The sequence below is a fragment of the Oryctolagus cuniculus genome, chromosome 15 (genome assembly GCF_051225735.1).
Source record: "Oryctolagus cuniculus isolate XC-2025 breed Fujian yellow rabbit chromosome 15, ASM5122573v1, whole genome shotgun sequence".
Taxonomy (NCBI): Eukaryota; Metazoa; Chordata; class Mammalia; order Lagomorpha; family Leporidae; genus Oryctolagus; species Oryctolagus cuniculus.
Genome location: NC_142881.1, coordinates 10,692,627 through 10,715,872, shown reverse-complemented (window position 1 = coordinate 10,715,872; position 23,246 = coordinate 10,692,627). Strand labels below are relative to the sequence as shown.

The 23,246-nt window shown below is 48.5% G+C and overlaps 1 protein-coding gene across 4 annotated transcripts in view; it reads left to right on the top strand.

Moving 5' to 3' along the window:
• The first annotated feature begins 3,571 nt into the window (after nt 1-3,571).
• SEC23IP (SEC23 interacting protein) overlaps nt 3,572-23,246 on the top strand; it is a 55,256-nt gene continuing 35,581 nt past the window's right edge. For all 4 annotated transcript variants that reach the window (XR_016221914.1, XR_016221916.1, XM_008270608.5 and 1 more), the window contains exons 1-5: nt 3,572-3,873; nt 11,883-12,406; nt 14,452-14,662; nt 15,830-16,023; nt 20,095-20,184. Coding sequence is in view for 2 of the 4 variants with exons in the window: in XM_008270608.5 (XP_008268830.4) it covers nt 3,711-3,873; nt 11,883-12,406; nt 14,452-14,662; nt 15,830-16,023; nt 20,095-20,184 (1,182 nt within the window). In the remaining 2 variants the exon portion in view is untranslated. The remainder of the gene's footprint in view (nt 3,874-11,882; nt 12,407-14,451; nt 14,663-15,829; nt 16,024-20,094; nt 20,185-23,246) is intronic.

Here is a 23,246-nt window from a genome sequence, read left to right as displayed (position 1 = left end):
CAGAGAGCTGGATTGGAAGTAGAGCGGCTGGGACTCTAACTGGCATCCATATGGGATTGCGGTGCTTCCGGCGAGGATGTTAATCTGCTGTGCCACAGTGGCAGCCCCAGCCTCATTCCCTTGTAGCCATAGCCTCTACTAACATTGATGGCTCTACTCCTGACTTGAGTGTATTGATGGTCCTCTCCCCCACTTAGTGTTGTATGATTGTTCAGAATTTCTCTACAGACAAACCCCTCTACCTGCAAAAGATGAGTGGCTTTTCTCCTGGTCTGGGTTGGGATCAGCTTTAAACCATGTCCATCAAACAGTCTTCACAAGGGTCCAGAGGGCCCCCCCGCCATTTCCTCTCCTCATGAAATCCTCATTACCTGGTTAATGCCACTCTTAGGATCATTGGTTGCTTTTCTTACCCCGTCTTTTATACTACAGCGTCTGCTTAAGTGTTTACAGGAGTTGATAATGGAAGGAACCAAGGCCTTCAGCAACCAGGCAGTCAACCAAATGCTGCTACAGGGATATACTCAGCTCCCCACCCAGGTGATAGCAGCTTGAGACATCACCCCACGCCAGCAGAGAGTACCTCGTCGTGCCAAGTCAGCAGGAAGTAGCTCTACAGACAGATCATCGTCCCTCTACCCCTCCTAGACTTTTGGGGCTAATGTAATCCCATACAACTCCTGCTGTATAAAAAACAAAAGGGGGGAATGTTAGTAAAATTGTACAGTCTTACCTATGGCGCGATCTACACCATGGACACCATCCTAGGCTCTAGTCCCTGCTGCCATTGCTGGAAGCCAGCCAGCCATGTGGCCCAACCACTGGTGTCAGCCCCACCCCCATCCTAATGGGATTTGCTGCTCCTATCTCCTTGCCCCCCACCCCCGCAAAGTTTTAGAAGGTCCTGTTCCTGAACAAGTGGCTCTTTCTCTCCATCCCCTGATCTCTCTTTATGTCTCTTGATTGCTCTCTCTCTCTCTCATGCTCTCCTTCTCTCTCTTTTTCCTTCTTCACCCCTTCCCTACAGCCTGTTGGGTTTCCCGCAATAAACTCTTTTCCAAAAAAAAAAAAAAAAAAAAAAAAAAAAAAGAGAAAGTCCTCGTAGGTTACAATTGGGGAAGAGCATATTTGGGACTAGAGAAGTGCACTCTATGCCCAAGAAACCTGTTCCCTAGCATCAGTGCTGGTCTGTGCTGAATCGGTGTCCAGCAGGCAGCACCCTGGGCCTGATTTCTACCTTAGTGGAAGACCACAGTGGCATTCTGGGTGCCTGGCTTTGCCTCACCCGGTCCTCATTGTCGTGGGCATTCTGGAGAGTGATCTCCTTCTCTCTGCCTTTCAGATAATTTAAAAAATGCCTGCCCGAGAAAGCTCAGCACTGCTAGAATTTCCTGTCTGTCCAGCCACAGCCTGGTGATAGGCAGTTAGGCCCCTGAGCCTTGCTTACAGCAAAGACTTCAACCTTGCAGTTGTAATTTCTTCCTCTGCCCCTTTGCTGTGCAAATCTTCTACCACCCGGAGCTGCCTTTTTGAAAATTCAGACACTCCAGGGCTCAATCCTCTCTCTCATTCCCAGTCCCTGGGTGTGCCTTGCTCCAACTTACACCACCGCCTGTCTTCAGGAGCTGGGAATTGCAGGTCTCCTCCGGGTTAAGTACCAGTTAACACACAAGATGTAACGTGGGGCCCAAGCGCCACGCACACCCCTTGCTCTCAGCACAACTCAGCCTTGGAAAAGTCTCCAACTCAGAACAAGCCTGTTTGAATCCTGGTGTAGAGTTCAGTTATGAGTAATTAATTCAAACCATAAGCTAGTTTAGATTAAATACATTTGAAATTAAGATTTAATAATATGTAGTATGTTAAGATTAAATGATATAAAATATGGGGCAACATATTAAAATCTTGGTCTTAAGAGCTTTCAGGACCTTCCTGTCGCAAGACCCGCCATTCCTCCATGACAGGCTTTATTTTAAGCCAGAAAAGACAGGCCTAAGGGTATGGGAATGAAGCTATTCCTGGAATTTAGATTCTTCCGCCTTCCTGTATGACGCCTAGCCCTTAAGTTGCTCAAATGCACCAATAAAATGCATAAATTTAGGTAACTGCCATATAAGGAATAAGGAACTCGCCTAGGTGTGTAGTGACATATGTACTTGTTTACTTGAGTGGGTAAAAATGCTGGGAAGGTGAGGGACCAGGCTTCTTGCCTCAGCACTGGCCTACGTCTGCCTTTTGTGAGTTGTTTTGGGGAGGGTCTCAAACTGGACACAACACTGGCTGTTCTGCTTCCCACCCAGCTCTCAGCTAATGTGCCCGGGAGGCTACAAATGACCCCTCCTCTTGGGTTGTTCCTGCCACCCAGGTGGGAGACCAGGGTGGAATTCTTGGCCTCAGATGGGCCCAGCCCCGACCGTTGCTGCCCTTTGAGGATGGTCTGACATTCTGCCTTTCAAATAAATAAAAAAGTAAATAAGTCTTTTTGTTTGAGCAAAGCTGAGTCCAGTTCTTGTCGGGCCACCTTCCTATTGCAATAGGTAATTACTGGGCCTGCGCCGCGGCTCAATAGGCTAATCCTCCACCTAGCGGCGCCGGCACACCGGGTTCTAGTCCCGGTCGGGGAACCAGATTCTGTCCCCTCTTCCAGGCCAGCTCTCTGCTGTAGCCAGGGAGTGCAGTGGAGGATGGCCCAAGTGCTTGGGCCCTGCACCCCATGGGAGACCAGGAGAAGCACCTGGCTCCTGCCTTCGGATCAGCGCGGTGGCCGGCTGCAGCGCGCCAGCCGTGGCGGCCATTGGAGGGTGAACCAACGGCAAAGGAACAGCTTTCTCTCTGTCTCTGACTCTATCCACTCTGCCTGTCCAAAAAAAAAAATAAAATAAAATAAAATAAAATAAAAAAATAAAAAAAAATAAAAAATAGGTAATTATTTCATATGTCTTACCATTGTAACTAGACTCTGGCTTTTAAAAAACTCTTTGACAGCAGGCAAATCGGGTCGTCAACTGATTTAATAAGCTGACACCCCACACGGGGGTCAGCACCCGCGGCCTGGCTCGCTACTTTGAGGCCTCTCTGGGAGTCTCCAGGACGCTGCTTGGCCATTTCTGTATTTTCCCCTCTGTAATCTCTAGCTGTGAAAGCGGACAATTACGGCTCGGACTAGGCTACTGTGGACAGAAAAAGCTCCTGTTTAAAAGGCACACGCCTGCAACCTCAAGCCCCTGGCTCAAGCATGTCTCAAGTTTTGCCAGCTCTGCTTCTGGGCCACGGGGCAAGGGTCAGTCCAGAAAGGCACGAATCTGCGAGAGCGGCCGCTCGTCCTCGCTTCCCCTGCCCTCCCCAAATCTGTCCATTCAACCATCTCTCCGACAGTTTTAGGAAGCCCGGAGCGCCCCTCGCAATCGGCGGCTTTCAGCGTCCATTCGCGCACACACCCAGGACGGGCAGCGGCCACCGTCCCCTCTCCCAGTCCCTCCGCCTCCAGCCTCGCTCGCGCAGCCGCGACAGCGGTCACGTGCTAAGCCCTGGCGTGACGCCGGCGCCGCCTTGTTATTTCCTGGCGACGCGAGCCAGGGGAAGGGAGGGAGCCGCTACTTCCGGTCCCTGGGCGCAAGTGCGGAAGTGCGCTGGCCCGAGGGTGACTGGTTTCCGGCCGGTGGCGCTGCCCCGGCTACCGGGAGACGTGTAACGGACGGTGGGCCGCAGCCATGGCCGAGAGGAAGCCTAACGGTGGCGGCGGGGGCGCGTCCGCCTCCTCGTCGGGCACTAACTTACTCTTCTCGTCCTCGGCCACAGAGTTCAGCTTCAACGTGCCCTTCATCCCGGTCACCCAGGCCGCCGCCACCCCGGCCTCGCTGCTCCTGCCGGGAGGTAGTCAGGGGCGGGCGGTCCCGCGCCGCGAGAGTGTGCAGGGAGGCGGGCGGGGGTCGTGGGGCGACGAGGCTCCTTCGGGAGGTGCGCCTTCTGGCGGCTTGCCAGGGCCCGCAGAGGGCACGTTCGAGTGGACCCGGGGCTTAGGGGTCTGGGGGGCGCGCGCCGGGTCCCGGGGCTTGCTCTTCGTCCAGGGAACGCTGTGTCCCTGAGTCCCACTAGGAGACCCCTGGGGTACGGCAGGGCAGGGCATCTCCCGGGGCGGACAGGGTAGACATGTAGTACCTGTAAAGTGCAGGTAAGAGTGCAGTCTTTTTTTTTTTATTATTATTTTTTTTATTATTTTTTTTTATTTTTATTTTTGACAGGCAGAGTGGACAGTGAGAGAGACAGAGAGAGAAAGGTCTTCCTTTGCCGTTGGTTCACCCTCCAATGGCCGCCGCTGCAGCCGGCGCACCGCGCTGATCCGATGGCAGGAGCCAGGATCCAGGTGCTTTTCCTGGTCTCCCATGGGGTGCAGGGCCCAAGCACCTGGGCCATCCTCCACTGCACTCCCTGGCCATAGCAGAGAGCTGGCCTGGAAGAGGGGCAACCGGGACAGAATCCGGCGCCCCGACCGGGACTAGAACCCGGTGTGCCGGCGCCGCAAGGTGGAGGATTAGCCTATTGAGCCACGGCGCCGGCTCAAGAGTGCAGTCTTTATTCTTCACGACAGTGCGGCCCCCACTCCTGTGTGCGCCCTAGCTCCTGGTTCGAGCCTGTATATTGACCAGGGAGATTGCTTTCTGAGGATTCGGTGGCATAACCCGGACCGAGGTGCTTAGGGGCTCGGACTGTATGGCCCTGCCAGTGACATGGTGCTGTGTGGCCCCAGGCCTTGCTGCTTCTCCTCTGGGTGCCTCAGTTTCTGGCCATGAGCAGTCTCAGGGGATTGTCCTGAGAAGTTAGTGCACCCAGTATAGCGCCTGGCACAAAGTGTTCAGTGTTCGCGGAATGAACATGTCTGCCTGTCCACTGGGACTATGAGGTTGAAGCTTGCAGCTATGGCCGTTAACAGTTTTATTTTCAGGATCTTGTTGAGTGCCTTGCATGTAGATCCTCACTATATGCTGGCTTTTATAGAGTTTATTTATCTGTTTAAAAGTCAGAGGAAGAGACAGATAGACACACAGACACACAGACACACACACACACACACACACAGAGGGGCGGGGGAGATGGATCTTCCATCTGCTGGTTCACTCCCCAAGTGGCCACAATGGCTGAGGCGAGGTGGGAGCCAGGAGCTTCTTCAGGTCTCCCACATTGTTGGCAGGGACCCAGGTACTTGGGCCATGCATGGTCTGCTGCCTCCCAGGCACATTAGCAGGGACCTGGATTGGAAGTGCAGCAGCCAGGACTTGAACTAGCACCCATAAGGCATGCTGGCGTGGTGGGTGGCAGCCTAACCCACTGCGCCACAGTGCCAGCCCTATGCTGACTTTTTTCCTGTTGAATAATTTGTTCTTGCTTGGAGGACTAAGAAGAGTTTTCACAGAAGTGCAGAAGGGCATCCTGGGAAGAGCTGCCCGTGAAGGTTCCCCTTCGCTCGTGTCCTGTTTCTCTCTGGTGCTGTACACAGTTGGTGATGCTTCGCTATTGGAATCTGAGCTGGGTGAAAGCCAGGAGTGTTGGTCACTGGTCTGTCCCCAGGGGCTGGGATGCAGTAGACCGATTGATATTTAGTAGGTATTTGTTGAGTGAGGAGGAGAGCGGGCAGCAGGAATGCCCGTCTTCGTCTTATTTAGGCAGCTCGATCGCGTCTTTGGTGAAGGAACGGTGTGGCTGGAGCAGGGCACTCTGGGAGGAGCAGGAATGAACAAGGCCACTCCTGGGTGTTATGTTAGCTTCTGCTTCACAAACGGGGTTTGGCTGTTGTCTGTTATAGAATATTTGGTTTGTGTGAGTCACTATCAATTAATACTAAACTTTTTCTTTTTCTTTCTTTCTTTTTTTTTGACAGGCAGAGTTAGACAGTTTGGGGGGGGGGTGTCTTCCTTCCGTTGGTTCCCTCCCCAAATGGCCGCTATGGCCGGCGCTGCGCCGAACTGAAGCCAGGAGCCAGGTGCTTCTTCCTGGCCTCCCATGCAAGTGCAGGGCCCAAGCACTTGGGCCATCCTCCACTGCCCTCCCGGGCCACAGCGGAGAGCTGGCCTGGAAGAGGAGCAGCCAGGACTGGAACCTTGCCGGCCCCACAGGTGGAGGATTAACCAAGTGAGCCGCGGCGCCAGCCCAATACTAAACATTTTCATTAGGTATCAGAAAACAGACTTGTCTTTGCAATTGTTAGAGTTTATTTATTTATTTTTGCGAGAACACACATTAATAGTTTTAGAAGTAAAATTCTGTAGCAAGTGTTTTTTCCATCTGTGAAAACGTCTCATAGTTCGAAATCCATTCAGTGACTCTCCAGAGACAAAAAGAGCCAGATTTTTGGTAGCGCCCATTGATCATGCCAGTGGGAGATGCACAGGAAATGGTTTCATACATTCAGGAAACGTGGATTGAGCAGCTTCTGCTTGCCAGGCCCTGTCCCGCATGTCAGGACGCACCGAGGCCTGCCTGCAGCAGCCGCACAGTGTGGCTGGTACACGGATGCCCACCGTGTCAGCCTCCCTGTTAGCACAGCGAGGGAGAGGGATAGTACACTGCTGTGCTTGCGACGTGGCTCAGGCTGCTGGTCAGGGAGAGGATGTCCTTTAGGCCCTCAGGGCCTTGGAGAGGAGGCGATGCTTGAGTTGAAAGAGACATTGAGGGCTGGCATTGTGGCATAGTGGGTAAAGCTGCCGCTGCAGCCCTGGCATCCAGTATGGGCTGTTCCGCTTCCTGTCCAGCTCCCTGCTAAGGCCTGGGAAAGCGGAGGGAGACGACTCAAGTGCTTGGACTCTGCCAGGCACTTAGGTGACTGAGATGAAGCTCCTGGCACCGGCCTTGCCCAGCGCTGGCTGCTGGGGCCATCTGGGGAGTGAACCAGTGGGTGGACGATCTCTTTCCGGCTCTCCATCTCTGCAACTCTGATTTTCAAAATTAACGAATACATCTTTAAGAACAACAAAAAAGATACGTAGATGTGAGTGAGGCTGGAGGTGTGAGAAAACCCGCAGACTTGGCAGGAGTTGGTGGTGGGAGGTGTGAGGCAGGATGGGCCTCTCCCCTCTGTCCTGTTGTGTGTCCCTGCCCACTGTGACAGTGTGTGGAGGAGAGGCCGCGGTAATCTGTGGCCCTCATACACCATTCCAGGGACTTTGTAGTGCATCCTGTGGGGCGTGGGATAGTGAAATCAGGTGTTTCAGAAAGACCAGAGTTTTCAAAAAAGTGTGTGTGTGTAAAGCTTTATGTATTTGAGGGGGCCGGCACTGTGGTATAGTGGGCTAAGCCTCTGCCTATGGCGCTGGCATGCCATATGGGTGCTGGTTTGTATCCCAGCTGCTCCTCTTGTGATCCAGCTCTCTGCTATGGCCTGGGAAAGCAGTAGAAGATGGCCCAAGTGCTTGGGCCCCTTCACTGCGTTGGAGACCCGGGAGAAGCTGCTGGCTTAGGATTGGCCCAGCTCTGGCCGTTGCAGCCATTTGGGAAATGAACTAGCAGATAGAAGACCTTTCTGTCTGTCTCTCTGTCTCTCTGTCACTCTACCTCTCAAATAAATAAATAAAATCTTTAAAAAAAAGATTTATTTATTTGAAAGGTAGAGTGACAGAGAGGGAGAGACACACATACACAGATAGGAGAAAACTCCTATCCATTTGTTCACTCCCCAAATGCCCACAGCATCCGGGGTTGGGCCAGGCTGAAGCCAGGAGCCAGGAACTCCATCTGGGTCTCTATGTGGGTGGCAGGCATCCAGAGACTTGGGTTGTCATTTACTGGGTCCCAGGTGCACAAGCAGGAAGTTGCCTTGGAAGCAGAGGTGCTTCCAAATGGGATACGGGCATCCCAAGCTCTGACTTAACTTGCTGTGCCGCAGTACCCACCCCAAGACTAGAGTTTGCATAGAATACGCTGGAACAGGCTGACTGGCGAGAGTGGGCAGTCTGGAGACCATCGTGAGGGCTGGGCACTGCAGTCTAAGCCAGCCATGCTGCGTATGAAGAGCAGGGTGCAGATGTGAGAGAATTTTAGGCTATGAAATTGTAGAGACTCACCGGAGGCCGGCTGGTCAGCTGTGTCAGCCGCCAGGGCAGTTTCCATTCCGTTTTGGTTCCCAGGCTGAGCCCTGTGCCTGGCACTTCATAGGTGCCGTGTTCCCGCTTCTCTGATGAGTGTCTGATTAAATGAAGGCGTGAGAGGGAGGAAGGAGTCTGAGAGACTTGAGGTTTCTGGTTGGAAAGTTTGGGTGGCTGTTACCCAGGTGTGGTAAAAGGAGCAAAGGGCGGTTAGGGTGATGAACGGAGTCTGAGGTGTGAGTGACTGGGTCTGCTGGAGGATGGGGCGCGTGCGGACGCTCTGGGTTTGAGGTGGAGCTGGGGGTCTCACGGTGCAGGTGCTCATTAGGGTTGTGGGCTGGATCCCGTAGGTGTCTGTGAAATCAGAAAGCACCCGAGGGGAGGCAAGCTGCACGCTGAGGTGGGAGTTCCTTTGTGATTGATGTTAATTAGAAAGCAGTTTCTCGTACCGGTTGATCTCAAGTTCTCTTAAAGGATGAAAGACAGCCCAGAGGCTTTTCGCCTGCTCTTAGTTGTTGGGGGATGAACTGGGTGCAGATGAATCCCAGGGAAGTTCGTGGGAACTGGAAATACGAGTGTACCAGAAAAGTAGAAGGGTGCAGAGGGCCTTGTCCAGGAGGTGGTGTCTTTAGTTGGAAAGAAACAAGTGAGAGGAGTGCATCGTGAACGGTGATTAGTGTGTGCAGTGGTAATCGTGAAAGACGAGGTCCTGAAAGATGGAAAATCACAATCCCAAAAGTTTAAGATGCTAAAAGATTGAGATTCTGAAAGCCAAAATGCCGAAAATAGCAATTCCAATGATGGGGGAAAGGCGTGATGAGGGTAGAAAGCTGAATTCTGGGGAAGGCGTTAGTGGTTTTGGTTGTATGCGAGATCATAGGCAAAGTGTAATTTTGGGTGGGGCCTGGAGAGGGTTTTCAGAAGACAATAGGATGTGAGTCCAAGGAAACTAGATAAAGAGGACCCCCAGGTAGAAATGAATGTGGAAGTGTTCTGAGCCTGCGTGGTGGGCACAATGGGTTAAACCATGGCTTGCAACGGTATCCCATGTCAGAGCATCAGTTCAAGGCCTGGCTGCTCCACTACTGATTGGCTCCCTGTGACTGCTCCTGGGAAAGCAGCACAAGATGGCCCAACTGCCATTTATTTATTTTTAAATTTATTTGAAAGGCAGAGTTATGCAGAGAGAGAGAGGTCTTCCATCCTCTGGTTCACTCCCCAGTTGGCCGCAACAATTATTTTCCCCAGAATTGTATTTTCAGGAGTTTGGTCCTTTGGGATTTTAGAGTTTGGGGCTTTTAGACTTTAGAAATTTTGTTCTCTGGAGATTTGAAAATTTGAGATTGTGTCTTCTAGGATTGTGGCCCAAATTTGCATAGTGGAATAGCTTATTTAAATTGATGGATGCAAAACGTAGGAGCCACATAGAAGTTTAAGCCACAGGGGCTGTCTCTGTGGCGCAGTAGGTTAAAGCCCTGGCCTGCAGTGCCGGCATCCCACATGGGCACCGATTCAAGTCCGGGCTGCTCCACTTCGCATCCAGCTCTCTGCTGTGGCCTGGGAAAGCAGTAGAAGATGGCCCAAGTCCTTGGGCCCCTGCACCCACATGGGAGACCCAGAAGAAGCTCCTGACTCCTCACTTTGGATCAGCTCAGCTCTGGCCGTTGCAGCCATTTGGGGAGTAAACCAGTGGATGGAAGACCTCTCTCTCTCTTTCCCTCTCTCTGTAACTTTGTCTTTCAAGCAACTAAAAATCTTAAAAAAAAAAAAAAGAGTTTAAGCCAGAGTGTCTCTGAGCTTTATGAACTCCTTCAGCAGAGGTCAAGAGGAAGCCTGGAGTGTGAAAGGAACCACCCTCTGGCAGGACTCCCTGGGCAGGGGCGTGGTGTGCCTGTGTGCTGGGAGTGGGTTCATCCCCTGGTGGGCTCGTGTCTTCCGCAGTTGGAGATAAGAGGGAGTGAGGAGAGAGGAAGATTAAGAGGAGGAGGAATTCTGCAAGCTAAGGGCTTACACAATTTTTATTATTATTGTTTTTAAAGATTAATTAATTTATTTGAAAGGCAGAGAGAGAGAGAGATCTTTCATCTACTGCTTCTCTCTCCAGATGGCCACAAGGGCTGGAGCTGGGCCAGTCCCAAGCCAAGAGCCAGGAGCTTCTTCCGGGTCTCCCATGTGGGTGCAGGGGCCCAAGCACTTGGGTCATCTTTTGCTGCTTTCCTAGGCCATAGACGAGAGCTGGATCAGAACCGGAGCAGCCAGGACTGGAACTGGCACTCATATGGGATGCCCAAGTGACCACTCTGCCTGCTATGCCACAGCACCAGCCCCTCATAGAAGTTAGTTAGGAAGCATGGGGTGGACCTTTAAGGTCATAGAAAAGTAAAATGCTTTGCTAACAGAGCAGAAGAGAGATTGTTTGGAGTTTGTAATACCCGAGGCGAGGATTAAGTTGGGCAAAGGGAGGAACTGACCTTGTGTGGAAGATGGTGCTCTGTAGTGACTGACGCTCTGGTTGTGAAGCTGCGTGGTCTTTGGCATGGCTATTAATGGCTGACCTGCTTTCCTTGGGAGTGCAGACACCACACGTTCACTTGTAGGTGAGAGCTGTGACACACCCTTTCTTGTCAGCAGAGTTAATATTTGTACTTCCTTGTCATGACTGTAGAAATGAAATTATTTGTGGTTAGGTAATGGAACAACTTTTTAAAAACACTACTTTAAAATATTTAATTTATCTGGGAGACAGTACAGGGTGTAGAGGAGGAAATTAGAGGGGGGAGTGAAAGAGACACCTTCCATCTAGTGGTTCACTACCCAAATACAAAGCCTCCCACTTGGGACCCAGGAACTAATTCCAGGTTTCCCAAGTGGGTTGCAGGAACCCAATCACTTGAGCCATCACCATGGCCTCTCAGGATCTGCATCAGCAGAAATTGGATTGAAGAGCTGGAGCTGGGAATTGAACCCAGACACTCCAATGTAGATCACAGGTCACTAGACCAAACACCTGCCCTAGAGTCACATTTTAATTATTTCTTAGGAAAAATGAAAGGACCAAAATAATGTATACAAATAGCAGTACAAATTTTGTTTTTATTTTTAGAAAACTATACATTTATGGGGCCAGCATGATGCAGCCAGTTAAGCTGCTGCCTGTGACACTGGCATCGCATCTGAATACTGGTTCCAGCCCCAGCTGCTCCACTTCTGATCCAGCTTCCTGAATGCTCCTGGGAAGGCAGCAGAGGATGGCCCAAGGGCTTGGGTCCCTGCCGCCCTGTGTGGGAGACTTGGATGGAGTTCTAGGCTCCTTGGTTCATCCTGGCCCTGCCCTGGCCATTGCAGCCATTCAGGGAATGAACCAGCAGATGGAAGACCTCTCTTTCTCCTTGTCTCTCTAACTCTGCCTTTCAAATACATGAAGTTCTAAAAAAATCTATATTTACAGCTATTTATATTTATTTATATTTATTTAAAAAATATAAAAAGAGTAGGTACCAAAATGCAGTGTTGACGGTGGTTGTCTCTGGGAGGCAGACTTACAAGCAAATTATACTTGTTCTCTCCTTTTGTTTTTCCTTATTCATATTTTCTAGTTTTTAATTTCAAAGAAAATTTTTTCCCTCTAATGGAGACATGTAAGTTGGGCTGCAAATGCAGAGATACAATTGTTAGCTCTTTTTTTCCCCCAGAAACCTTTTATTTAAGGTGTGTGAACTTCCTGCTTCCCCTCAGCCAGCTCCCCCTCTAAGAGGGTCCCTGTCCACGGGGAGTACCTGTAATCGCTCGCCCTCTGCTGTGTTTCAGAGGACTCCTCGGAGGTAGGTGAGGAGGACAGCTTCCTCGGGCAGACCTCTGTTCACGCGTCCACCCCGCAGACGTTCAGCTACTTCTCTCAGGTCTCGAGCAGCAGCGACCCTTTCGGGAACATCGGACAGTCACCGTTAACGACGGCAGCGGCGCCGGCGGGACAGTCGGCCGCTCTCCCTTTCACACCTGGATCCCAAGACGTCCTGAACGCGTATCCGCCATCCGTTCCCAAGGCTCAGTATGGTGCTCCACCTTCCTCACAGATGGGAGTGAATACTTTCCTGCCTTCTCAGCCGAGCAGTCTCCCTCCTTCCACCTTTGGGAGCCCGCCCCAAGGAACCCCTCAACAAGGATACAACCCGTACCGCCACACCCCGGTCAGCAGCCGGGCTAACCCTTACATTGCACCACCACAGCTGCAGCAGTGCCAGATGCCAGCCCACGCCGCGCCTCCCGCGCCCCCCGTGCCCTCCGTGCCCCCTGTGCAGATGTACCAGATGCTTCCCGGATCCTTGCCGCCGGTAGGGGCCGTGCTCTTGTATGCAAACTGTTCCCTCTAAGTTTTTTTCTCTGTTTCACCTTAACCTGTATTTTTTTTTAAAGATTTATTTATTTATTTGAAAGTCAGAGTTACATACAAAGAGAAGGAGAGGGAGAGAGACAGAGAGAGAGGGCTTCCATCTGCTGGTTCACTCCCCAATTGGCCACAATGGCTGCAGCTGGGTGGATCTGAAGCCAGGAGCCCAGAACTTCTTCCCAGTCTCCCACGGAGGTGCAGGGGCCCAAGGACTTGGGCCATCTTCTACTGCTTTCCCCGGCCATAGCAGAGAGCTGGATTGGAAGTGGAGCAGCCAGGACTCAAACCAGTGCCCATATGGGATGCTGGCACTGCAGGTGGCGGCTTTACATTCTACACCACAGCGCTGGCCCCAACCTTAACCTGTAGTTTAAGAAACATGACAAATCATTTTCAGAGGGCATTCTTTGTAAGCTGCATGCTTGAAGTCAGCATTGTTCTCAAGGAAGCTAATTGGATGGCTCATATTTTAGTTTTTATTTACTTGTTTACTGAACTAAAAAGTTTTTTTTAATGAGTTAGCTACCTTTCAGTATTTCCAGATTTTCGTGTAAGATATTGATAATAAATGTCATCCAGGGACACGGGAGAGTCAAAACAATTATTGTCTGAACAGACTGGCAGCTTCTCATCTTTATTTATTTATTTATAAACATTTAGTTATTTGAGGGGGTGGCGCTGTGGTGTAGTGGGTGAAGCTGCTGCCTGCAGTGCCGGCATCCATATGGGTTTGAGTCCCAGCTGCTGTACTTCTGATCCAGCTCTCTGCTTTGGCCTGGGAAAGCAGTGGAAGATGGCTCAAGTCCTTGGGCCCCTGCACCCATGTGGGAGACCCAGAGGAGGCTCCTGGCTCCTGATCGGCGTAGCTCTGGTTGTTGTAGACAGCTGGGGAGTGAACCAGCTCACTTAACTTCAGCCATAATCATTGCCTCCAGTGGTGTGCGTTAGTAGGAAGCTTATGTCGGGAGTTGAGTGTCACATCCAGGTACCCCAATAGGAGGCATGGGTGTCTCCACATGCATCTGCACCAAAAGCCAAGTGCCTGCCCCATGCACATTTCAAAGGTTAAATAAATCAGGGAGACATCCTGCTAAGTTGACTCCTCTGAAGATATGTTTACTTTGCATCCTTGTGAGACAGTGGTTCACTTTGTCACTGATTTTGGGTTTCTTTCTTTCTTTTTTTTGAAAAAAAAAAAAAAATAAAGAGGTGTATGCATCTAAGTATTTCACTAAATATTTGTTCAGAGGCTGGCATGGGCATAGTGGGTTAAGCTGCCCATGACATTGGCATCCCATGTGAACACTTGTTCCAGTCCTGACTGCTCCATTTCTCACCCAGCTCCAATGTACTGTATCTGGAAAAGCAGTGGATGATGGCCCAGATGCTTAGGACCCTGCCACCTGGATGGATTTATGGGCTCCTGGCTCTTGGCTTTTGTAGCCATTTGGGAAGCGAACCAGCAAATAGAACTCTCTCACACACACACTCTCTCTATCTAACTCTACCTTTCTTTCTTTTTTCAAAGATTCATTTATTTATTTGAAAGGCAAAGTTATGGAGAAAAAGAGAGGAGAGACAGATCTTCCATCCGTTGGTTCACTTCCTAAATGGCCGGGTCAGCCGTGGCTGGGCCAGGCTGAAGCCAGGAACCAGGAGTGTCTTCCAGGTCTCCCCTGTGAGTGCAGGGGCCCAAGCACTCGGGCCATCCTCCACTGACTTCTCGGGCGCATCAGCAGGGAGCTGGATTGGAAGCAGAGCAGCCAGGGCTCGAACTGGTGCCCATATGGGATGCTGGCATTGCAGGCAGTAGCTTTACCTGCTACGCCTCAGCTCTGGCTCCAACTCTGCCTTTCAAATAAATAAGTAAATAAATATTTAAAAGTAAATATTTGTTGAGAAAAACATGTAGGGTAAGTATCGCTGATGTTGAAATTTGTGTCTCTGGCGGTGCAGCACGGGCAGACGTGACGTTTGTTGTCTTCCCAGGCCCCGCCTCCGGTGCAGTCGCCAGCGCAGCAGCAGGCGCTCGCCAGGCCTGCAGGTCCCTCTGTGCAGGGGCCGGCTCCCTTTCTCCTTCAGAACCAGTACGAGCCTGTTCAGCCCCACTGGTTCTACTGCAAGGAGGTGGAACACAAACAACTGTGGATGCCTTTCAGTGTGCTGGACTCCATGAATCTTGAAGAAATCTATAACTCAGGTGGGTACTGAGCAGGCATCAGTGGTGTCTGGTGTAGGAAGAGAAGTGAGGGGGGTTTATGAGGCTGTTTGTCCAGGGCCGATTTTTGTTAATGTCAGATTCCTTAATCTACTCTGGACTTCACCAGACTCCGTACCTTTTTTTTTTTTTTTTTTTTTTTAAATTAATTTATTTGAAAGGCAAAGGCAGAGAGTGAGGACTTCCATCCGCTGGTTTATTCCCCAAATGGCCGCATTGGCTGGAGCTGGGCCTATCCAAAGCCATGATCCAAGAACTTCTTCTAGGTCTCCCAAGTAGGTTCAGGGGCCTAAGGGTTTGGGCCATCTTCTACTGCTTTCCAAGGCCATTATCAGAGAGCTGGATCGGAATTGGAACAGCTGAGACCCAAACCGGCGCCCATATGGGATGCCAGCACTGCCGGCAGCAGCTTTTACCTGCTTCCCCACAGCGCCAGTCCCCAGACTGTGTCTTAAGTCGGTGATACAAGTCCAGAGTTATTAGAGCAGGGTATTCGAAGAAAGCTTTGTGTACTTTCATCCTTTGTTTAGAAGTGCTTTGAATCAGAGAAGTATAGTAGTTCATTTAATGTAGGTTTCAGTTTCCCTAGTTCCCTCATTCATTTGTAGTTATGGGGGCACTTACAGCACATTTTCTGTGGGCCTCATTCCCAGAGACGCTCTGTATACACAGTGTCCCACAGTGAGAGGAGTTCTGCAAATGCTCTCTCTTGAAGGGTGTGCTCAGGCTCTGAGAAGTCATGCAACATCGAGAGTTACTTCCTTATCCTGGTGCTCTTTGCTCCTGGGAGAATAAGTCCCTGATATCAATGTCCTTTAGCAGCTTACATAATAGAGCCTTGCTGTAGGTAAATGTTTCAGCCTGGACTTAAAAAAAAAAAAAAAAAAAAAACTGCCAATTGTTTGAATTACTTTATCAGTTATATGAACTACTTTATGATCATGTTTCTAAGTGTGCCCTGGCTGTTTCTTTTCCAGTCAAGAAGGGTCGTGATTTTGAGCAGCATAGATTAATTGTAATCTTGGGTTTGTCAGTAAGAATGAGCTTAGTTCTTTGTCTCTCAGGATTGACTAGTCGCCATGTTCGTTGTTGTTTATTTGTAAGTATGCCTTAAAACAGTCGGGTAAAACGTGGGCATTGTTCCTCCAGTTCAGCCAGACCCTGAGAGCGTGGTTCTGGGCACAGACGGCGGGCGCTACGACGTTTACCTCTATGACCGCGTGAGGAGAGCAGTGTACTGGGAAGAGGAGCCCACTGAAGTGAGACGCTGCACCTGGTTTTACAAGGGGGACACCGACAGCCGATTCATTCCCTATACGGAGGAGTTCAGTGAGAAACTAGAGGTACGAGCGCTTGATTCCTGTGTGCTTTCCTTTGCAAAACCTAGGCCTTGTGGACCCTGGCGCCTCGTGCGGTGCCACTCGCGCTGGAGCTGGCTGTTTGCAGCGGAGGCTGCGTTCTCTAGGCCCCAGTGTTTGTGACGTGGGCTGCTGCTCTGCTGGAAGACAGGGTGCTTTCCGGGCTCCTCAGGTCTAGGGAGCCGCCTGCACCAGACCTTCAGAAGGACCTGGGCTGCTGGGATTGGTGTTGGCAACAGAGGCCCCGCATGTAGACCTGTCTGAATCAATGTTTAGTAAAAGGCTTGAAATCAGTCTCTGACTTGTGAAAATTAACACTTTAGGTTAGGAAGAATTGTCATGGAACTTACTAGCAGGATGGTTAATGTTCTTTTATATAATTGTGTTAATTTCTTGTGCTAATTCCACTTAATAGTTGAATATTAAATTTGAAATAAACTAAATGAATTCAGTTGCCCACATGGAAGATGAGATGTAGAGCATTTTGGTTAGTTTTTTTTTTAATGCTTTTTTTTTTTTTTTAAGATTTTATTTATTTATTTGAGAGGTAAAGTTACAGACAGTGAGAGGGGGAGAGATAGAAAGAGGTTTTCCATCCCCTGGTTCACTCCCTAAATGGCTGCAACAGCCAGAGCTGGGCTAATCCAAAGCTGGGAGCCAGGAGCTTTTTCCCAGTCTCCCATGGGGGGGCAGTTACCCAAGCGCTTGGGCCATCTTCTACTGCTTTCCCAGGCCATAGCAGAGAGCTGGATCTGAAGAGGAGCAGCCAGGACTGGAACCGGCACCCACTTGGGATGCTGGTGCTGCAGGTGGAAGATTAACCTATTGTACCACAGTTCCAGCCCCGTAGTAGTTCGTAAAGTTTGTGTGAATAAATCCTAACATTAACATCAAAAGGGGCCTGTAAAATTGTTTTTTAACATTGACTTGTCAACTTCATTTATTTTTATTTATTTGAAAGGCAGAGAGACAGACAGATCTTCCATCTGCTGATTTATTTCCCAAATGCCCACACTGCTGGACTGGGCCAGGCTGGAACTAGGATCCCAGAACTCAGTCCAGGTTTCTCTGGGTAGCAGGGATCCACGTACTTGACCCATCACCTGCCGCCTCCGGTGCACATAAGCAGGAAACTGGAAACAGGCAGAGTCAGGACTGAGACCCGGAGACTCCAGTATGGGATATGGGCATTGCAGTCAGTGTGTTCCCACTGTGCCAAGTGCTCTCCAAAATGTTAGTTATCCTTGGATTTATATTTTGAGAGTGACTTTAAACAAGGACTTGGCTTTGTGTTTTTTTTGGAGCTGATGGTATAAGTACCACTGTTAAGTACTAATTTTATTTTTCTTGAGAAACAACTAATAGAAATAAAAATACAGTCACAAATTAAAAAAAAAGGTATATTTATTTGTTTGAAAGAGTGACAGAGAGAAGATGACACTGGTTCACTCCTAAACTGGCTACAGCTGTCAGGACTGGGACAGGTCTAAGCCAAGAGTCTGGAACTGCATCCAGGTTTCCCACATGGCTGGTAGGGGCCCACATACATGGATCATCTTCTGTTGCCTTCCCAGGCACGTTAACGGGAAGTCAGATTGGAAGCAGAGCAGCTGGGACTTGAACTGGTGCTCTGATGTGGGACGATGTTATTGCAAGCTGCAGCTTAATCCACTGCACTACAATGCCGTCCCCTCAGTCACAATCTTACTTCCTTTTTAAATCAAATTTTGCCTTCTGAAACCATTTTCTTAGACTAGTCTTTATCTACGAATATTTTTTCTAGCAAGCTTTTTTTGTATTTTTCTTTTTGGTTTTGATAAATGCAGTTCTTTTTTTTTAAATATTTATTATTTATTTGATAGGTAGAGTTACAGAGAGAGGGAGAGACAGAGAGAAAGGTCTTCCATCCACTGGTTCACTCCCCAAATGGCCACAATGGCCGGAGCCTGAGCTGATCTGAATTGAGGAGCCAGGAGCTTCTTCTGGGTCTCCCATGTGGGCGCAGGGGCCCAAGCACTTGGGCCATCTTCAGCTGCTTTCCCAGGACATAGCAGAGAGCTGGATCAGGAGAGGAGCAGCCAAGACTAGGACTGACACCCACATGGGATGCTGGCGCTGCAGGTGGAGGGTAAACCTACTGTGCCACAGCGCCGGCCCCTAAATATAATTCCTACACATGATTAAATCAAACATGCCTGCTAAATATTAAGTTCAATAGTAGTGACTGTGAAGTACGGTTTAACCAAATCAGTAGCAAAACATAAATGTTGGCCTAGTGAGAAAGGGTTAGTTGGGATTAAGTAAATTGGAAAAAAATGTTTATTAAGAGCAGAGGCTTCAGACATTTTAAAAATTTCACCTCATAATAAATATTTTTTAAAAGATTTATTTTCATTTATTTGAAAGGCACTGTTAGAAAGGGAGGAAGACAGAGAGAGAGATCTTCCATCTGCTGGTTCACTCCCCAAATGACTGAAACAGCTAGATGGACCAGACCAAGCCAAGAGCTTCTTCTGGGTCTCCCAGGAGGGTACTTTCCCAGGCACATTAGCGGAGAGCTGGATCAGAAGTAAAACAGCCAGAGCTCCAACCAGTGTCCACATGGGATGCCAGTGTCGCAGGTGGTGGCCTTACCCTCTATGCCACAATGCCGGCCCCAGAAATATTTTTTTAAGATTAATTTATTTATTTGAAAGACAGAATAACAGCAGGAGAGACAGAAAATCTCTCCTCTACTTTTTTACTGCCAAATGGCCACAACGGGTGGGATGGGGTGGGGCTGGGCCAGAGCAAACCTGGAACTCTATCCCAGTCTCCCTTGTGGGTGGAAATGACCCAAGCATATGGGCCATCTTCTCTGCTTTCCCAAGTGGATTAGCAAGGAGCTGGATCAGAAGTGGAACAGCTGGGACTGGAACCAGTGCCCTTATGGGATACTGGTGTTGGCAGGTGGTGACTTAACCTGGTGCTCCACAATGCTGGCTCCTTGATCAGCTCTTGAAAGCTGTCACTGAGTGATTGTGGAGGACACAAAAAGAAAGACTTGCATTTTAACATGACTGTTGGATAATCGCTTAAGTACAACTAACAATTTATACTTGTCATTTAAAAAAATAAGTATGTAAAAGACTGTACAGTAGGCGTGCCAGATTTCCCCTTTACTGCGTGCTGTATCCCTTCCCAGCAGGCCCTCAGCCTTGCGCTTCATAGAAAGCAGAATTGTGTATCTGGAGGAAGAGTAAGAAAATGATTGGACAGTCAAGGCTTTGGAGTCAGAAAGTCCTGGGTGAAAGTGAACCACACTTCTGCCATTGCTACTCTCAGTTGTGTAATTGTGTAACTAACTGTGTACAGCACTCAAAATATCTGTTATGGCTTAAATTGTGTCCTGCTCACGCCTGCACTCAAAATTGGTACACTGAAGTACTAACTCCTAGTACCTTAGTTTGGAAATAGGGTCACTACAGATATAATTAGTTACCATGAGGTCATACTGGAGTAGGTTTAGACCTTTATGCAATATGGTTGGTGTCTTTTTAAGGAGAAGAGAAGAGAGACAGAGACACGCAGGAACAATGCTGTGTGATGATGAAGGCAGAGGAAGGGGTTATGCTTCAAGTCCAGGAGTGCCAGAGAACAATGGCAGCATCAGGAGCTAGGGCAAGGCCGGAAGGACTTCCTTACATGTTTCAGAGAGGCCATGGCCATGCTGACCTGGATTTCAGCATGAGTCAATAAATTTGTGTAAGCCCCTGGCTTGTGCTACTCTGTTATGGTAGTCCTGAGAAACTTAAGGGGCTTGGTTTTCTTCTCTATAGAATGGGGATAATATTATTTAGGAGATAATATTTAATTGAGAATAATTTTATTTAATTGAGAGTAATTACTTAAATGAGATAATGTATATAAAGTGATTTAAAAAACCTGTGATAACCAGCCAATAAATGGGAGCTTCTCTGAGTGTTGTTTTTGTCAGTGTCATAACTGTCATTTTCTTGCACACTTTTGATGTGATAGAGATTTGTCACACTGGATTATATGTTCCCATTACTGTAGGCTGAATATAAAAAAGCTGTAACAACGAATCAGTGGCACCGCAGATTAGAGTTTCCAAGTGGAGAGACCATTGTTATGCACAATCCCAAGGTAATTTTGCTGTTTAAAGTGTTAGGTATATTGCAATAATATTTTGCTCTATGTGTTGATAAATGTTCATTTTCAGTAACTTCTATAGTGAGGATATAGCAAGTGTCTTGCCTTTAAAATAGTGTGAATTGTGTGTATAAAATATGTGCAGTCTGTTTTCTTTAAATTATTAAAATTAAAAAAGTTTAAAATAGTTATGGAAACAAAAGCATGATTTAAAAATTTCTGTTTCTATTTCTGTTTCTGTTTAGCTGAAGCTTCATATACCATAGAAGATGCTTGATAAATTGTTTCACTTGGTCAGATATTGGCCAAGGTGTTTTTTTTTTTTTTGACAGGCAGAGTGGACAGTGAGAGAGAGACACAAAGAGAAAGGTCTTCCTTTTTGCTGTTGGTTCACCCTCCAATGGCCGCCGCGGCTGACGCGCTGCGGCCGGCACACCGTGCTGATCCGATGGCAGGAGCCAGGTGCTTCTCCTGATCTCCCATGCGGGTGCAGGGCCCAAGTACTTGGGCCATCCTCCACTGCCTTCCCGGGCCACAGCAGAGAGCTGGCCTGGAAGAGGGGCAACCGGGAAAGAATCCGGCGCCCCGACCGGGACTAGAACCCGGTGTGCCAGCGCCGCAAGGAAGAGGATTAGCCTATTGAGCCACGGCGCCGGCCGGCCAAGTTTTTTTTTTTTAAGATTTATTTATTTATTTGAAAGAGTTACACAGAGAGAGAAGGAGAGGCAGAGAGAGAGCGAGAGCGAGAGAGAGAGAGAGAGAGAGAGGGAGAGGTCGTCCATCTAGTGGTTCACTCCCCAGTTGGCCGTAACCGAAGCCAGAAGCAAGGAGCTTCCTCTGGGTCTCCTATCATGGGTGCAGGGGCCCAAGGACTTGAGCCATCTGCTGCTGCTTACCCAGGCCATAGCAGATAGCTGGATCAGAAGTGGAACAGCCGGGACTAGAACCATATGGGATGCCAGCACTGCAGGTGGCGGCTTTACCTGCTGTGCCACAGTGCCAGCCCCGGCCAAGTTTTTTTTAAAGAGGCTGAGGAGTGAATATTTAAGGATTTGCCACCCGTATAATCTCTGTTGGAGCTACCAGATCTACCACTGTAGTGTGAAAGCAGCTGGAGACACGTAAAGCAGTGGGTGTGGATGTCTTCAGTAAAACTTTATTTCTAAAACAGGTGGTAGGCCACCTTTGTCATAGCGATCATTTTCCTCCACATCTGAATGTGATACGGATTTGTCATATTGATTATAGGGCCATGGTTTGCCTACCTGTCTGTGATAGTGATTTGTTTTAAGCTTTTAAATAAAAATGTGTCCTTTTTAAAGTAATTGCAGTCTCCATGAACTTTTCTTGTTTTTTTGAAAGCTAATGACTAGCAGTGTTCTGATCCTTTCGTTTACTTAATTTCTCTGGGCTCCAGGCTCCTCACCTGCAGCACTGACCTCTCTGTGATATGTTTTAGATGAAGTGAGGTAACTTAGACAGAAGCTTCTGGCATAGGCTTGACACGCAGTACATAGGCTTTTTATTAATGTGGTTTTACAGAAAAGTGTGGAAGAAAACAAAGCAAGTTTAACCACTTGTCCTTTTTAATAATGAAGTAAATAAAAATAAAAACAGGTTCATACATCAAAATTTCAACAACATCAAAGGTATCAAGTGAAGAAAGCCTCCCACCTCTGTACTTCCTGTTTCACTTCTTGATGGTAGCAACCTTAGCCTTTTATTTCTTATACAAACATTTTGCATATTGTTATATATATGTTCATTCTTTTAATTGAAAAATTATTCTGTGGCACAGGGCTTAATGTAAAGTATTTTTTAAAAAGATTGATTGATTGATTGATTTGAAAGGCAGAGTTAGAGATGAAGAGACAGAGAAAGAGAGATCTTGTATCTGCTAGTTCACTCTCCAAATGGCCAGTACGGCCTGGGTGGGCACAGGCTGAAGTCAGGAACTCTGGAGCTGGCAGGGGCCCAAACACTTGGGTCATCTTCTGCTGCCTTCCCAGCCACATTGTAGAGAGCTGGACAGAAGTGGAGCAGCCAGGACACTGGTGCTCACGTGGGATGCCAGTAATGCTGAAACTACTGCGCCACAGTGCCTCCCCCCAGATCTAAAGGATTTTGTCTTAGGTGTGTTTGTAAGACAAATATTTCTCAATTGCAGGTAACTTGTCTTTGATTTCTTATGTTTAAACATGGAGTTTTATGTTTTTTTTTTTTTTTTTTAAAGAGTTATTTATTTCAAAGTCAGAGTTAAACAGAAAGAGAATGAGAGAGGCAGAGAGAGAGGTCTCTCTCGGAGCTGTGCCAATCCAGAGCTAGGAGCCAGGAGCTTCTTCTGGGTCTCCCATGCAGGTGCAGGGGCTCAAGGACTTGGGCCATCTTCTACTGCTTTCCCAGGCCATAGCAGAGAGTTGGATCGGAAGTGGGGCAGCCGGGACTTGAACCAGTGCCTATATAGGATGCTGGCACTGCAGGTGGTGGCCTTACCTGCTCTGCCACAGTGCTGGCCTCATTATGGAATTTTTCAAAAATTTAAAGTTTAAATACTTACTTGAGAAGCAAAGAGAGAGTTCCTATTTGCTGTTCACTCTCGGAATGCCTGGGGGCTAAGTGGAAGCCAGGAGCCTGGAACTCCATCCAGGTCTCCCTGTGGGTTGCAGGAATGCAAGGACTTGAACCATCAGTACCTGCTGCCTTGCAGGGTGCAAATTCACAGGAAAGTACAAGTGGGAGGGAAGTTGGGACTTGAGTTCAGGCACTCTGATATGGGATGTGGTCATCTTATATCTTAACCACTAGGCCAAATACTGACCCCCAGGTAGACTTAAATCAAGGTGTACTACAGAGGTATGATTTTCCAGCATAAGAATTGGAAATAATGGTGTTGATTTACTTACTTTTGATTGTTAGTGAACATTAGCTAGGACTCTTAGAAAATTGGCCTCGGGGAATAGCAGTAATACTTGATTTGTAATCTATCCATGTGTAGTATAGTATATTATATAATGAAATAAATTATTTAGCCTGTAGTGGGAAAGATTTGGTAATGA